At 49.1% G+C, this 16,727-nt stretch overlaps 1 protein-coding gene across 5 annotated transcripts in view; it reads left to right on the top strand.

The window, feature by feature from the left end:
* The window catches only part of Dscaml1 (DS cell adhesion molecule like 1), a 329,506-nt gene that overhangs the window by 277,602 nt on the left and 35,177 nt on the right, over positions 1-16,727 (top strand). For all 5 annotated transcript variants that reach the window (XM_013076639.3, XM_013076640.3, XM_087212423.1 and 2 more), the window contains 5 exons: positions 6,536-6,735; positions 7,201-7,297; positions 7,896-8,024; positions 14,553-14,720; positions 15,716-15,786. In XM_013076639.3, coding sequence (XP_012932093.2) covers positions 6,536-6,735; positions 7,201-7,297; positions 7,896-8,024; positions 14,553-14,720; positions 15,716-15,786 — 665 coding nt within the window. The remainder of the gene's footprint in view (positions 1-6,535; positions 6,736-7,200; positions 7,298-7,895; positions 8,025-14,552; positions 14,721-15,715; positions 15,787-16,727) is intronic.

Raw genomic sequence — 16,727 nt, 5'->3', positions numbered from 1 at the left:
CACACAGCCCTGGGCTTGACTCCTACCTGCTCCCTAGTCTGCAGAAAGTCTCTTTGTAAAGAGAAATTCGGTTTCCTTGGCTGTTAATTGGATCACATTGCAGGAAGCAGAGAGGTTGTATCTCATTAAAGCCTCTATGTCTATCAGAGCAGTGCGTTGCCCTCATGACTACCAGCATTTTCCACCTAGGACTCAGCCTCCCACTCTCCAGCTCTCTCGCCTGAACCCCAAAGAACTTGCCTGCTGAGCTGCCCTGACACAGAGAGGCCACGGCTGGCTGGTGACAGCCAGACTCCATTTCCCAAAGGTGGAGACTGTGTAAAGAGGGCAGGCAGGCAGACAGATGGCAAGAGGCGGCCAGAGCCTTGCAGCCACAGCTTACAGGGGAAAGAACCACTTTCCTAAAGCTTTGGTTTCCTCATTTGAAAAATGGGCATAATAAGACTTATTTCTCATGGCTGGTGTTAGAAGGAACCCTGAAAAATGAGCCAAGGGGGAAAAAAATGAGCCAAGGGACAAAGGCCTCCAGCTTACTGCCTGCTCCAGCATGAACATCAAGGACACAAGGGCAGGCTGCAGGGCTTGGACGAGAGACACCAGGCTTTGGAGCAAAGAGTAGTAAGACCCCCGCTCTGATCAGTTTGTTTGTGTGAAGGGCTTAGAATGTGGACAGCACCTCGTGAGAACAGGACTGTGGAAGGGTAGTGTGGGCAGGTGTGGAGGGGGCACGCACTGTGGCACTGTGGTAGTGTGGGTAGGTAGGTATTAAACAGCCACATTAGGGCACTGACTTGCAAGTGACAATCAGGTCATGTGTGTGAGATGCTCTGTGGTGTATAGCAAGGGTGACAGATCAGAGGCTGCAAAGGAGACTGTGACTGTTAGGGTGTATTTTACACACTGTGTGTGTGTGTGTGTGTGTGTGTGTGTGTGAAAGAGAGAAAGAATGAATAAATCAGGGTCCATGCTCCTGCAGGTGCCTACATATGAACATCTCCCTAAGGAATTCTTGGGGTCTGCCTTCATGCCAGCAAGTCTATGAACAGCGAGGTTCAGTGGAGCAGGGAGACCTTGTGGCCTAGAGCAAGAGACAAGGAGCGAGAGGAAGAGGAGAGCAGGTGGGGAGGCACCTGCCACCCAGGGGCTTCCCTCGGGAAGAGGCTACTTCATTAAGCCCAGCTGTCCAGCAATCAGCAGGGCTGTAGCCCCTGTTGGTGGGAGCAGGAGGGCACTGAGGTCCTCGGAGGTGGACAGGGGCTGAGTCAAGGGCACAGTGGCAGAGCATATACTGCTCTGGTTTTTTGGCAGGAAGATTGTGGAGCTGGGAGATGAAGGGAGGAGTGTTCCCCATCTCTCACCCAGAACAAGGGGCTAAAGACCCCTATGTGCAAGAGACCCTAGTCATGTAATCCCTGAGGAGTGAACCAGTTTCCCAGATCATCTTTTCTGCCCCCCTGAGACCCAGACACCCCCAAGGACCCAGAGACAGGACCTAGATTCAGGGCTTGCCTGATCTTTTCTGGTGATGCCCCCGGTTGTCAACTGGTGCAGGAAGCTTGCTGCCTACTGGTGCCCCTTTCCTTAAACCCCAGAAGGTACTAGAAAATTCCTTCTTAGGCCAAACAGGATATCTGGACCTCCTCATGACCTGATGTAACTGTCAACTTCATGTCAAATGTCCTGGTGTGATTGCGTATACATCTACCCATACCTCCCTTCCTCCCTGTGGGTAACACATTCCCAGTTTTCAGCATAGTTTGAACCTGCCCATCCTCCTGGCACACCCCACCTTGTCATGTCTTTTGTCAGGTGGAGTTCCTAGAAGAAGACATAGTGACTCTTGGGGAGCCTGAGCTCTTAACTCTAAGTCCTACAGAACTGGGGTACAGGTCTACCACTGCAGTCTTATCATCCGCCATTAGAGATATAATAGCTTTGGGTGCTACATAGGTATTGCAATCTCCCATCTTGTTTTTTTTTTTTGGAAGTAGGGTCTCACTATATTATCCAGATAGCCTCGGACTCCTGGGATCAAGAAATCCTCCCGCCTCAGCCTCCCAGGTGCTGGAACTATAGGTACACACCACCATGTTCAACTTCCTTTTTTTTTTTTTGGTACCAGGGATCAAACTCAGGACCCTCTGCATGAGAGACAGGTGCCACTGAGCTAAATCCCCAACCCTCAACTTCCCATTTTTTAAAGATGCATTGCTGCTTGCTAACAGTGACCTTGGGCAAGTTCCTTCCCTGGGTAGCCTCGGTTTTTCCATTTGTAAAAGGAAGGATCCAGGTAGATGATCTATACCCCCGCCATATATATAACACAAGTCATATATGTAATTTAAAATCTTCCAGTTGTCATGTGTTCAAACAAGTAGGAAACAGATGAGATTAATTGTAATATATTTAATTTAACTCAGTATATTTTACATTCTTTCTTTTCTTCCTTCATTTTTGAGATCCAGTTCATATTTTATACTGACAGCACATTTCAAACCAGCCATGTTTCAAGGGCCCAAAAGCCACAGGTGGCTCATGGCTACATATTTAGCAGTGCAGGTCTTTATCTGAGCTCTGCAGCTCTAGGGTTCTATGATTCTGTGGAATATCCTGGCGAGTGACATTTTAAACCAACAACTTGGTGCATGTGGATTTATCCGGTGCTTGAGAGCCTAGGAGCAGGAACAGAAGCCAGGATTCTTTTTTCCCAATATGTACATTATTATTAGTGCTTATAAATTATATAGTATATTGGGTTTTATTTTGGCATTTTCATACCTGTATATAAAACACTTTGATCATACCCACCCACCCCCGTTGCTCTCCTTTACCTCCCCCCCAACCCCCTTCCTCTTTTCTAATAGTCTGCTTTCTATTTCATGGTAACACTGTTTTTTTCCTAGATTCTAGATATTAGAGGAAAACTTGTGATACTTGCCTTTCTGAGTTTGGCTTATTTTGCTTAACATAATGATCTCTAGCTCTACCTGTTTCCTGAAAATGACATGATTTCATTTCTGCTTATGGATGATACTCCACATGTATATATACCACATTTTCTTTGTTCATCTGTTGACAGGCACCTAGGCTCACTCCATAACTGGCTATCGTGAGTTATGTCATGAAAAACATGAGTATGCTGGTATCTCTACAGTATGCTGCCTTTAATTCCTTTGAGCTTATAACAAGGAGTAGTATAGCTGGGTCGAATGGTAGTTTTGTTTTTAGTTTTTTGCAGAATCTCCATACTGATCCCCATAGTGGCTGTACTACTTACTTTACATTCCCACCAGCATTGTATACAGAGTACCCAGAATTCTTGAGCTGCCTCTGCATGCCAGGTATTGCACATATATGTATTCATTTGTCTTCACAGCCACTCGGTGGGGTGTAGAAAGCCACAAGGCTGGCGCTAACAGGACAGAACCCAGGCCTGCTAACCCCCAGCCCTTAAGATTCTCTCTTCGTCTCCACAGATGGGCCAGTGAGACTACTGGGTGTGTGGTGTGGCACTCACTTCCCAATAATCAGCCTGCATGAGAGGGTGGAAGGAGCTAGCCTGAGGCCCCAGGTGTGGTTGTTACACAGGATTGGAGGCCAGGGCTCTCTGGGGACCCTAATGTTCCTGACTACCCCACATATTTTTGAACAACCCTGATTGGAAAATTCCCTGTAGTAGGACCAGAATATATGGATATATAGGTTGTGTTCTGCTCAAATGCATACAGCCTGCCTGAGGGGCAAGCGGGGTCTGAAACCTGATCTCTGCCCCACTAGCCAAGTTTTGGCTCCTGGTACCAGGTTACACGTAGCCAAAGCACATCACACCCACCATGATCCTAGACAGGTTACTGCAGGCTGCATGAAAGGCAGAAATGTGCCCCAAGATCCTCACCCTGGCACAGAGCTGGGAAGTCCTTTGACTAAAGAAAGAGTCTTCTTTACCTCCTTTTCCTAGACGGGCTGTGCTGAGTCTTGGCTCTGCCTGCACTCCTTACACACACACACACACTCACACACACATGCATGCACGCACACACACTGCCCAGCAGTGCCTTCCCAGGAGAAAGATTCCTCCACCCCAGGACACCTTCAGGGGCCAACCCACTCAAGGGTCCAGGTCCCAGCCCCCTGGATGGCTCACTGCAGGAAGAGCAGAAACCTCCCTGTTCCCGGCCCTCTCCCGGCATTTCAATCCTCCAGTAAAAAATGGAGGCATCTGCAGTGCAAGGCCCGACTTGTTGATGTAAAATCTCACTCTATATTCCACCCAGGTTTATACGAGTGAATTATGCAAATCTTTGATGGAAAAATATTCCTCCGCACATCCTTGAGAGTGTAAAACCTTAGTCAATAATTCATACTCCGATGTCTCTGACTGCAGGCTTTTTCTTCATTATAACTTGCACCTCGTTATTTGTCTTTCACATTTTATTGTATATCCTAGTGTAACGCTGTGCATTATAAAATTTATCTGCTTCATTATTTGATGAGCCGGGGCTGGAGAATGTGCTGAGACACTGGTGCAAGGCCCTGGGGCCAGCCCTGGCTTCAACATCAAATCCCCAGTGAGGAGACAGCATAGGATGTGGCTGTCTGTGTGGTGTGACTTCAGGGCACCAGAAGCCACCCTTCATCCCTTCACACCTGTTCTATTGTCCCCTCACCCACCAGCTGCTGTCTCAGGTCACACCATTGCAGTTCCATGGTTTCCTCCCTTTCTCCAAAGGCTTATTTGTCCATAGATGTCAGATGTCCCTGGAGAGCTTGCAGAAAGAACTTTGAGCAGATCTCTAAAACTGGAAGGGAGAGAAAGCTTGAGGATGCTAGAAATGAAAGAGGAGAAAGGGCCAGCCAGTGAAATGGAGCAAGGACAGTGCCAGGGGGTAGAGGTGGAATGGAAACCCCATTCCTGGAGAGAATGCAGTACCATTTCCCAAGCTGGCTGATAATGGGCTTCAGTGAAGCTTGTCTCTGCTCTGCAGAACCCAGTGTGGGCAGGGATCCTCCCTAAAGGTGGGGTGGGGTGAGGATGTCTATTCTTGCAGCCAAGGGCAGGCCTCTCCCCATTTACTATACGGTGCCCCTCCCACTGAGCACTTGTACTTCTCCCAACAAGGTGTCACCACTACAGACTGCAGCCGCTATTTTGTTGTCTATTCTCACTTCGAGTGACACACCCTGACATCAGAGACCTTGCACTTTCTGTTCCCTGCCAATCCAGGAACCAGCACAAGATCTGGCACACTCAGGCTCCTGGGATAGATGGATGCACCTTCCCAGATGCTCCTAGCCAAAGGGAATTTCTCATAAACTCATCAGATGTTCCTTGAGTTCATGCTGCCCAGGGAGACATCTATCTTCCCTGTACCTCTATCCAGGAAGCAAGGACCTGACTCATTGTCATGTGCATCCCCCAAGCCCAGCCTTGTGACGGTCTAGAGCATGTGGGCTGAGTTGCACAGAGGAAATGAGGAGACTCCCCGAGGTCCCCCACCACCTTCCCCCTGCCTCTCCCCTCCCCCAGCAGCTGGCCAAGTGCTCAGCTCAGAGGAAGGGCCCATGGCTGACATGTCTCTTGTCGGGCCAGCAGGAAGAGCTTCCTGATGACCTGCCAAGGCTTTGGTGGCTTCCTGGCCCTTGGGTCAGAGTTCAGGATGGGGTGAGGACCTATTAGCCCTACCGGGAGATTTGATTGCAGTGAGCCATCCAGGGGGCCTCTTACAGTATTTTGTTAGAAAGAACAAGTCAGGAATAAACAAGCTTTCAGCATATCACCAAGTGGAGCCCCAGCTTCAGAGCAGGGCTATTAATCTCTAACTGAAATTTAGTATTTCCTTCCATTGAGAACAAAAGTCACAAACCTTAGCAGCTATAGTCTACTAGAAGTCCATAGATACTTTCATATACAATCACATCTGTTCCAGATATCTCAAAATATTATTTGCTCATCACTATTACAAAAGCATGGTAAAAATAACACTGTAATTATACAACATACCAGTAGATCTTATTCTGTAAAGAGCAACAGAGAAGAGTACATACTGATACAAGATGTGATAAGAAAATATACAGTGAAAGTTTAAATTTTTCAATTTAGTACAGTAGAAGACACATTGCCATTAATCCTCCTCAAAATACTCCCCCTCACTTTGAATACACTTATCCCATAATTCTTGGCAATGTGTCTTTTCCTGTAATAAGGTTTTTTAAAATTTAAACATTCACTGCATTTTTCCATTACCCCTTGTATGTGATATACAGTATCCGAAGTTTGCTTTTTAATATTTGCATTACCGTGTTTCTATATAACCACTCTCTTTCTTAATTCTATGTATGTTGTGCATGTAAAAATACTTCTGAAACCGAATTGACTGGCTTCACTAAAGAGGTCCAGGGAGTGTAAGAAGCCGGGGTGAAGAGGCAGCTGCCCCCGGCACTGATGGGGGCAGCCAAGGGAGGGGCTTCTGCAGTACGTGCGCCTCCCCCAGGCCCTGAGACCCTCACAGCCCCCTGGGCCTCCTCCCCTCCCCAGTCCCGGCCATGATCACCTCCCACCCCAACACCACCATCGCCATCAAGGGCCAGGCAAAGGAGCTGAACTGCACGGCCCGGGGAGAGCGGCCCATCATCATCCGCTGGGAGAAGGGAGACACAGTCATCGACCCCGACCGAGTCATGAGGTACGCCATCGCCACCAAGGACAACGGTGACGAGGTTGTCTCTACATTGAAGGTGAGCCCCTAGCCCCAGGTCCTGGGGACACTGTGAGGGGGTGGGGAGCCCACCACATTACTTCTGCACCCAAAGAAGGAAAATGGGGAGTCTGGGGGCCCTGCCCCACACCAGAAAGCACCTACTGTTCCCACCCATCTCCCTTCTCTACCCAGGACCCTCTAGTCGGTGTCTACTCAAAATCTCACCATAACTTCTTTCCGACAACCCCACGGTCATCAGCTGTGGGTTCTTCCACCCCTCCTTCCTTTCTGGAAACTGTGGTCTCCATTCTCCCTCCTGGGACCTTTAGCCCGACCCTCCCACCGCCTCTTCCTGCCTGGACCCCTCCAATCTTCCATCTGTGGGTCCTCCTCCCAGGATGAGATGGGCTTGGTGATACCCCTGGGTGGCCCCCATCAGCTGATTAGCTCTAAAAGACTCTCCTGTTTCTTCCCTCTCTTACCCCTGCTGGCTGCCTCCCAGCTGAAACCAGCTGACCGTGGGGACTCTGTGTTCTTCAGCTGTCATGCCATCAACTCATACGGGGAGGACCGAGGCTTGATCCAGCTCACTGTGCAAGGTACAGTCCCACCCCACCTTCAGGACCCATTTCCCTAGGGTGCAGCAGCCCACAGCCAAATCCATCTCAGAAAGCAGGGGTATCACCCATCCCACAGTGGAGGATACCAGGATAGCCTTGTGGGGAAAAGCTTCCCTCCATGTCCCTCCTGCCCAGAGCGGGAAGATAGGTCCTTTTTAGGCACACTGTGCACAGCAACTATTTGTGATGGCTACAGCCCCTATAGAGTGCACTGCAGAGTCCAGAAGGCTGCTGGGCCCAAACTCATGGAGGAGGTATGGGAAGGGAAAGTCAGCTGGGGAAGTTGAGAGTGCTGCACTGGGGGAGAAGCAGGCCAGAGGCCCTGAGGAGTCCCTGCAAAACGGACGTGTGCCTTTTGGCCTCCCCCAGGCCAAGAAGAGACAAGGCCAAGAGACCGAGCTGGGTTCCTCAGCCTCTGAGCCAGGCTACTGGCTTCCTCCAGCCTCAACCATGGCCCAACCACAGGGCTCCAGAGTCCTTGGTTAGACCACTGGTAACATCAACCCCTAGGGGTAAGCAGGAGGCCAAGCTCCCTGCTACTTTTCTCACTTTTATCTCCTTTCCTGCCCCATCCCAGAGCCCCCAGACCCTCCAGAGCTGGAGATCCGGGAGGTGAAGGCCCGGAGCATGAACCTGCGCTGGACCCAGAGATTCGATGGGAACAGTATCATCACAGGCTTTGACATCGAGTACAAGAACAAGTCAGGTGGGTGCAAGGTCAGGAGGCAAGAGGTCAGCCTGCCATGGCCCCTGGCATCACACTCCCTACCTGCCCTTGCTGCTGTGGTGGGGCAGCCCCCAGAAGTGCCCATGTAAGACAGACACACCCACACCCTCCAGAGCACAAGCACCTGTGGCTTTGGAAGGGAGGGCCATTGCCCAGGCTAGGAACCCAGGATGCAGACCAAGTGTGGATAGGATGGGGTGTCAGCTGCTTCTTTCTAGGGTTGTCCCTGGGCTGAGCTTCTCCAGGGTGATCTATTTTACAGCAATTTAAAGATGCTGAGCTCAGGGCTGTGGGCTTTCTCTGAGGGAACACCATTAGTTTGCCTGGTCATCTGGGTGCTCCTGGTTTGGAAAGAAGTCAGAGAGTTGGTCCCACTGGCTCTGTGAGGTAACCCTGCCACTATGAGGCACTGTGGGGCAGAGTTGTGGTGGCCCAGCCCAGGGTTTATAGTTGCACTTCATGGACACTAAGACTACAAAAGTACTTTGGGGCATGACTGGGAGAGGAGGCACCCAGGTTGAGCCTTTACTCTGCTGAGGAAGGTCTGAGGTAGCAACGTCTGAGCTCCCAGGTAGAGACTTGAGCTTCTAAGACGGCACCTTAGGAAGAAGAAGCATGTGAGTAGAAGAAATTGTATCCAAGAGATAAAGACAGAAGCTGTCATAGCCTGCGGCTGAGGAGAAGTGACGAGAAAAGGATGCAGAGGCAGAGGGGTGGAGTGCACCTGTCCACACATCTCAGGGCTCTGGGGTTGGGCACAGCCACAGGAGCAAACAGGAAGGGCATCAGCCCCATGTGGCAGTGCTGCTCCATGTCCCCAGCCCACCCCGAGCTCACATCTAGGTGGGTAGCAGCTGCCTGGGCTGTCACGCACTCCCCTCCACCTCCATCCTGGCTCTCCTCCCCCATGCTGCCCACTTGCCCACCACCTCCGCTGACCACCACGCTAATGTGTGGAAAGCTGTCCTGAGGGCTGCTCAGCAGGGCGCCGCTGAGAACATCACATGTCTGGGGTGGGGCGACAATGCAGAGGGGAAGCAGCCAGGGAAGAGGCTCTTCTCACATGTCTTCCCCTGACCCCTCTAGGCTCCCCTGCAGGATATTGGGCAGCCTCAGCACAGAGCCAGCAATGGCAGAACGAGGGGGGAGGGGCAAGGGGGGATGATGACAGCTGGGCTGGAGACTGTCCCCACCCCAAGGGCTTGGCACAGGTAAGGAAAGAAACTGCAGCACCCAGAGTCCTTGCTCTCCCTTCAGGTGGGGCCACTGCAAGACAGCCCTCACACAAGCACCACAGAGTGCTGTCATTGGAGGCAGGCAGAGGCCATGAGCACAGCACAGCTTCAGCCTATGAAGTGGGAACAGAATGCCTGCCTTTTGGGGTTGCTTGGAGGCCTCAAGAAAGCAGGTAGCATGAAGCTTAAGTCAGCCTTTAATGTTAAGTCTCTCTCCTGTTCTAACTCAAATACCTCATGTGGCAATTTGGAGTCCTGTGGGACTTGGGTGCCGAAATATGTGTGTCTGTCAGTCACATGTACTGAATGCCTTTTTTTTTTTTTTGGCAAAATCATGCACCAGCCATGTGGTAGAGAAAAAAAAATAAAGAAGAGACAGGATGCTGCCCTTGGACTTGCATTGCAGTTGAAGTGAGAACATACACTACACAGTATACACACACACTCATACACACACACACACACACACATGCACACACACTCTTTCAGAACCATTACACAGCACTCTCCAGTCAAGGGTAATACACTGTACTATGTGAGAACAGAGGAAGGTTCGAAAGGGATGAAGGATGATTCAAAGGAAGGAGTGTGGACATACATGAGTGTGTGTGGCTCAATACCCCTTCTTGCACCTGTGGAGTAGAGCATGAGAGTCATCCCCAAAGACAGACTTGAGTTGACCTTTAGCAAGTACATAAGGTGTTTGGGCACCGTGTTTGTCTATAAAATGGAGATGGTGACACTTCATTGCCAGGGCATTGTGAGGATTCCAGAAGCATGATGGCATATGTAGAAATGCCTGGCACCATCAGAACTTTTATGGGTCTCCATCATGTGCCTCCATTCCCATCCCCCTCTTCCTCCCACTCCCAGACCACACCCATCCTTGGTCCCAACAGCCATCTGCTCTTGATTTCTTTCTGTTCTCCCCCTCCCCGCCCTGTTCCTTTGTGGAATTTTCTGCCATGTTGCTCATCGTGCTAATTTTCCAAGGGAAATTACCATGTCTGCCCTTTCTAAGCTATCCTGCTCATGCTGACTTCTCCAGGCCCCAGGCAGCAGAGTAATAATACATGAATGCTGAATGATAAATAGCACCGGCCACACAAATCTATCAGATGGTGCTGTGCAGATTTAAAAATGCAGATATCACATTTTGCCCCCATTTGCCAAGCAGGAAGCAGGTATGTATTGTCTGAGGGTGGCCCTCCAAGCCTGCCTCATAGGCGAGCTGGCTTGGGGCTATGCTGTCCCCTACGGGGCAGTGGAGCCAGCCCGGTATGGCATGCCGTTGTGTGGAAGCAGGTGTGTGGCTGGTGTTGGGATGTCATGAGCTGCTTTGTGACCTAGGGAACCCCTTCTCTGTGCTCCAGAGAGGGAGGGGGCTCGGAGCCATAGTGCAGGCAAAAAATCAGAGGTGCAGAATGGATTTGTATCCCCAGTACAGGTAACTAAATGCTCCTTTTCTCCAATCTGTGCCCCCTCTATGGTGAATGTGGCTCCTGAAAAACCAGACTCCCAGACCCCTCCCAGCAACAGTCCCACAGAGCAGAAGGTGCTGACATCTCCCCAGCCACATCCTTAGTTTTTAAGAAGAATATTTTACATCACAAACCCTTTGATGAAGAAGGAGAGAAAGAGCCCTTAATGAAATATGTTAATCTGGGAAAGCCAGGCTCACATGAAAGGGAATATTAAAAGAGACAATACTCACCAATGTTGGCTCACTACTCTGAGAGAGCTGAAAAAGGAAGGGAAAGAAATAAGGGCCCTGAGTTCAGCTATTCAGGGTCAGGGAGATGGCAGTGATCAAGTTTGGAAAATCAGCTAGAGCCCTCCGGATTTGACTCTGATGCATTAGCCTGGCAGGATTGTGGGGAGAGAGTTGTTTTGCACTAACATCAAAGATGATTTGGGAACACGAGGTCAAATCCACCTACAAACTACTGGCAAAAAGAGAAAGGCACTCTCTCCAGGACACCCCCTCCCCATCTTCCTGTGATTGGCAGCTGAGTGAGACAAGGAAGGGCAAGGCAAAGGGTATTTAGGGTGACTACAAAATGCAGAGGATCTCCAATTTCAATGTAAAGGACAGAGAAAAGTGCCTCTAATTTAACACGAACAACAGGGGGGTTTTTTGTCTTGTTTTGGGGGGGGTTGGGGGGGAGGGTTGGTGCCACGGATCGAACTCGGGTCCTTGCGCTTGTGAGGCAGGCGGCAGGACCACTGAGCTAAATCCCCGGCCCTTGAACAACAGGTTTTAAGTGTCCAGTACTGGCAGAGTATGTGCTGGAGGTTGGGTCAGAGCTTTAGACAGGGCGCCTTGGGCAGTGCTCCTGGAACAGGGAGTCTGGAAAAAGATGCTATGGAATGAAGGGGCTCAGAATGCTGTAGGAGAGTAGTGACAGATGAGGCTGAGGAACTGAGAGCATGAGCCCAGTGCTGTGGGGCTAAGCTCGTGGGATGAAACTTCACCTTTATCTTAATAGAAAAGAGAAATAAGTGAAGAGTTTTATGCAAGGGGATGACAGTATCCAATTTGTGTTTTGGGGGAACCACTTTAAGGGCAAGATGGAGTTCTTGCCCTGTGAGATGGCCTCAGTCCTCTTTGCAGAATGAATGACGGCTACAGTGCTCAGCACAAGTAGAAGGGGACAAAGGACACACATTGGATGCTGGGAGGCTGGCTAGGTGGACATTTCCCTAGTCCAAATGAGGGATGACAGAAGCATGGCCTGGGATTAGGTGTGGAGGTGGAGGCATGTGGTGGTATTTGAGAGCTACATGAGACACAAAGGGTATTGGGCTTTATAGCAAGGGAGAGAACAGAACGAGTTCAGAATAACACCAAACTTTCTGGCACACAGGGCAGATGGTGGTGCCATTCCAAGATGAGAAGCTCAGGAAGGAGATGGATTGACTGGGTGTACAGTTGAACTTTGTCTTGGACATGTTGAGTTTGAGGTGCCTTTGGAACCTCCGGAAGGAGATATCAAGTAAACAGTTGCCTCTGGGGGGCCAGAGTTCAAAGGAGAAGCCAGGGCTGGGCAGTGACCTGGGAGTTGTCTGTGTGTAGATGGAACTAGAAGGCATGAGTGGGAAAAGTGTACAGCATGAGAGAAGGAAAGGAAAGGATGGAATCTGGAGGTTTCCAGGTGGAATCCTCTAACCATCAATGGCAGGTAGAAAAGGATGCAGCTGTGCAGAGACAGAAAAACCGACCCAAAAGATAAAAGAAAAAGGTCCAGGGATTTAGCTCAGTGGTTTTGCCGCCTGCTGCGCAAGCGCTAGGACCCGAGTTCGATCCCCAGTACCAAAACAAAAAAAAAAAGATAAGAGAAAAAACAGACTTTTATTAAGCAGCCAAAGGAAGAGTATTTCAAGAAAAAGAGAGAAGTCTAAGTGTTGAACACACCTGAGAGGTTAAGTGGGAAATTGGTTTTGCAGATGTGGAGGTCATCTGTACTATAGGGATATAGCACTGACGTCACAGGAAGCTGTGAGGAGTAAATGGCAAGCGTTCGAGGTGTCCGTCACTGCACCAGGCACATCACAGGTGCCTGGGAAATGTTAGTGCCGCTTCTTCTTAGCCTCTCTGTTTTCAGACACATCCCATGAGCCTCGTGCCTCTGCCTGCACTCATCAAAAATGAATGCACTGACTTCTGATCATTCTCCCTCTCCTATAAACACGGGCAAATCAAATGTGATTTGTGAGCTGGCACCAGCTCCTGGGATGCCACAGAGAGAAGTGATCACCTGCTCCACATTACTAGTCTATTCCATCCCAAACCAGCAAAGAGGTGTCCCCAGCAGGTAGGAGCCTGCATATTTGCAATTCTGGCTTAACCTATGAGCCACAGAGTGACTCTTTGGGTGACGGGGTTGTTTTTAAAGACAAGAAGAAAATAATGTGTTTCTGAGCATCAGCAGCCTGCCATTTTGTTCCTTTGGCTCACACAACCAGAGAATTAAATGCAAAACTACAGAAGGGAGCTGGGCCTGTGCCCTTCACAGATGCTGAGCCTGTGCAGCTGAGAGCGGTGTTTTAAAAACCATGAGGATCTCAGTTAACCAGAGTTTGGGGAAAATAGGATTTTTCCTGATTCATCAGGCATTAGCCTTAAAACTGTATCTTCTTAAAATCTTCCTGGAATGTGCTAGCCTCCTTTCCTGCTTTAGGAATTAAACTAGTGAATACAATTTTATCTTTTCTATTGAGAATTTTTCAGGGTGCTCTATAGAAGATTTAAAAGGTGTAGAAAATTAGTCTGAATAGTGACACCCGGACATGCCCTGGGAACAATTTTAAGACCTACTATCAGCTTGTTTCCTTGTGCTTTGGTTTTGTTTTGTTTTTTTCCTTTTCAACGTAAAGTGCCAAAGAAGGCATCTGGTTAAGAATTCTGCCTTTGGAAGGTCCTAGCTGAGCCCTTGCTGTAACTGCAACTGCTTCTCATTTTTCTCTGGAATTCCCTGGTAGGTACACAGCAAGCATATATTGAATGAATGACTGGATTCCTCTGGAGATGCAGGATGTTTACTGTCACAGTATCCCTGAGTGGCATTTATCTGGTAGTTTCACATTCTACAGTTTTGCTAAACATTAGTCCGGGAATGGACTGCCGTTCCCCTCAGATGAATCATGAACATGTTGATCCCTTTGTTGGTCCCTGATCTGAAAGACTCACAGACCTATCCTTTCCCTGCTGGTATAGGAAAGAGGGTGGAGTTGGGGCTAGGGCCTCTGGCACTTGATCTGCTCCCTCCAACCCTGACACATAATACTCAAGACCACCACCTCACAAGAGCACATGGCAGGGAACTGTAAAACCACACAGAGAGAAGCAAAAGGGGAAAGAAGACTTGGCTTCTCCCTTCGCACAGGGATTGTTGTGTGGATGGGATATCTAGAAGGTAGAACGGGTCACTGATTTACTGAGAGACCCAGGAAGAGGGGAACTAGGCAATCAGACTCTTCAGAATTTCAAGGAAATGGTGATCTTGGCAAAGACCTTGGAAAATACCTTGTCTAACCCTGTCTGTGATTCAGCTCACAAGCTGGCCAGTGGCAGAAAAGAGTCTGGCTTTTCCCAAGTGGAGCTTCATGAGACAGACTCATTGTACTCCCTGTGAAGTTGTTTAGGACTTTACTGTCTCTCTTCAGCCTCAGTGGACTGGATGATCCTGGACGTCCAATTAAGAGTGGCATGGGCTGGAGCCTGATGTGGATTTTGCCTGAATGTGTTTTGAAATGGTTGTCTTCTCTCCAGATTCCTGGGACTTCAAGCAGTCCACACGTAACATCTCTCCCACCATCAATCAGGCCAACATCGTGGACTTGCACCCAGCATCTGTGTACAGCATCCGTATGTACTCCTTCAACAAGATTGGCCGCAGCGAGCCGAGCAAGGAGCTCACCATCAGCACAGAGGAGGCTGGTGAGCACTTTGCCCTGCATCCACTGCCCATAGTCTTGGAGATCAAGAACACTGAGAGACCCATACCAACCCTGTCTACTGGCAGTTGGCTTGTGGTTGAGAGAGAGGAGGAGAGAGATCCCAGTGTATTTTTTTTAATCTGCCTCTGGAGCATTGGAGGCTGGTCTTGCTTGTTTGTCTCCTGACCCTTTTCCCAGTAGGGTTCTAGATGCTGGGCTGTGTGGCGCTGCCCATGGCTCTGCTCTACCTCCTTGGCCCAATCTCTTCGGAAAAGACAAATACTGTGAAACTGTGGTTCATGAACTTAATTCTTTCCATGTTTCTGAAACTGGATCAACTTCAATGGTTAGGTTCAGTGTTGACTTAATGGGGAAATTTGATTCAGTTCTTGTCCAATTTGGTTTGCAACCAGAATCATGGAAAGAATTAAATTCATGAACCGAGGTACCACTGCTGGATCTGCAGTAGATGCAGTCCTAGTTCCCTGGATCATTTTCTATGGCCTTTGTCACAGAGTTTTAGAAAAATTTAAACAAGATTTCTCTCGCTGCTGCCCGTGGCGGCACACACCTATAATCCCAGCACTCGGGAGACTGAGGCAGGAAGATTGCCAAAGTTCGAGGCCAGCCTGGGCTACGTAGTGAGTTTGAGGCTAGCCCGAACTACATAGTGAAACTCTGTCTCAAAAAAACAAAAAATAAAAATAAAAAGATTTCTCTTGCCTTATTTTTATTGTTATTGTCAAACGCAAAATAATAAGAACATTTCAAAAATATATGCACAATTTTACCAATAATCATAAAGTAAAAACCAGCATAACAAATGCTAATGATCAATTACAAGCATAAAGAACCAAAATCAAGATTCTCTGCTATATGTGTATGAGCTTCTCCTTCCTCCCCAGCTGTTCTCCAGCTCAGGAGAATGGGAGTAAGGATATAGGATTCTGTCCTCTGCCAAGATCTGACTCTTATGTTGCTTTTTCTGTACCCCAGCTCCTGATGGGCCCCCCATGGATGTTACCTTGCAGCCAGTGACCTCACAGAGCATCCAAGTGACTTGGAAGGTAACTGAATTGTGTCTTATCTCCTCCTTCCTCAATCCAGGAATGAAGCTTCAACAGGTTTGCTAATATCTGGTTTCACAGAATGCCCATGCCCTGTGCCTTCCAGTCTCCAAGTGCTTGCTCTTATGCAAACTCAGGGTAGAGGGAAAGGACAGTCAAAATCAGATGTCCTCACCAATCCCTGCTCCTCTCCCATTCTGGCTGTTTTTTGCGGGGCTGTGCCTTAAATGAGATGAAGAATGTGCCCGTGCCGAGGGGAGAAGACAGTTTTCCAGCTACACTGGCCCATCCTCAAGCCCTATATGTTGTAGGAGGGTAGGAACTAGATTTGGTCTTGTGCAAAGCTCCCCCTGTATACCATCAGGATGAAAATTACTGCCCCCTCAAGACGGAAGGGGAGACCAGTATTGCTGCAGCCACTTTGACCTGGGAGATTCAAAGAGTGAATTTGTCACTCAAGAAAGTCTTAGAGGAGACTTCACAGCTGGGCGGCATAAAGAGCAGAACTGAGAAATGGTTTCCTGGGGCCTCTGGCCCTGGTGCATATCCCACCATGCACACTTACAGGCTAACAATCCATCACTTCCTATTGCTCTGCACCTTCCAGTCTCCAAGTGCTTGCTCTTGTGCAAATTTGCCTGGCCTCTTCCCTGTTCCTCTGGGGTGGCCAGAGAAGGTATTTTCATCCCTATCTGTCAGAGGAGGCCATGGGTGCAGAAATACGAAGTGACTTGTCCATAGTTGCTCAGGTAGTGTCAGGTATAGGATGTGAAGGTCTGTAGTCTGGAGCCCCAGCCCTGTAACCCTACTGCAGCTCACTGCACAGAGTTCTAGAATGATCTGCCTTCTTAGGGCTGCTCTTTGTTATCCTCAGAGTATTCCCATCTCAATCACGAGCCTTGGGGGTAGCCTCATCTTCATGAAAGATCAATCCTCCAAGA

The sequence above is a fragment of the Heterocephalus glaber genome, unplaced genomic scaffold (assembly GCF_053883595.1).
Source record: "Heterocephalus glaber isolate CG9 unplaced genomic scaffold, H.glaber_assembly_v1.0 deba00001429, whole genome shotgun sequence".
NCBI lineage: Eukaryota > Metazoa > Chordata > Mammalia > Rodentia > Bathyergidae > Heterocephalus > Heterocephalus glaber.
This window is presented reverse-complemented; position numbering and strand designations above follow the sequence as displayed.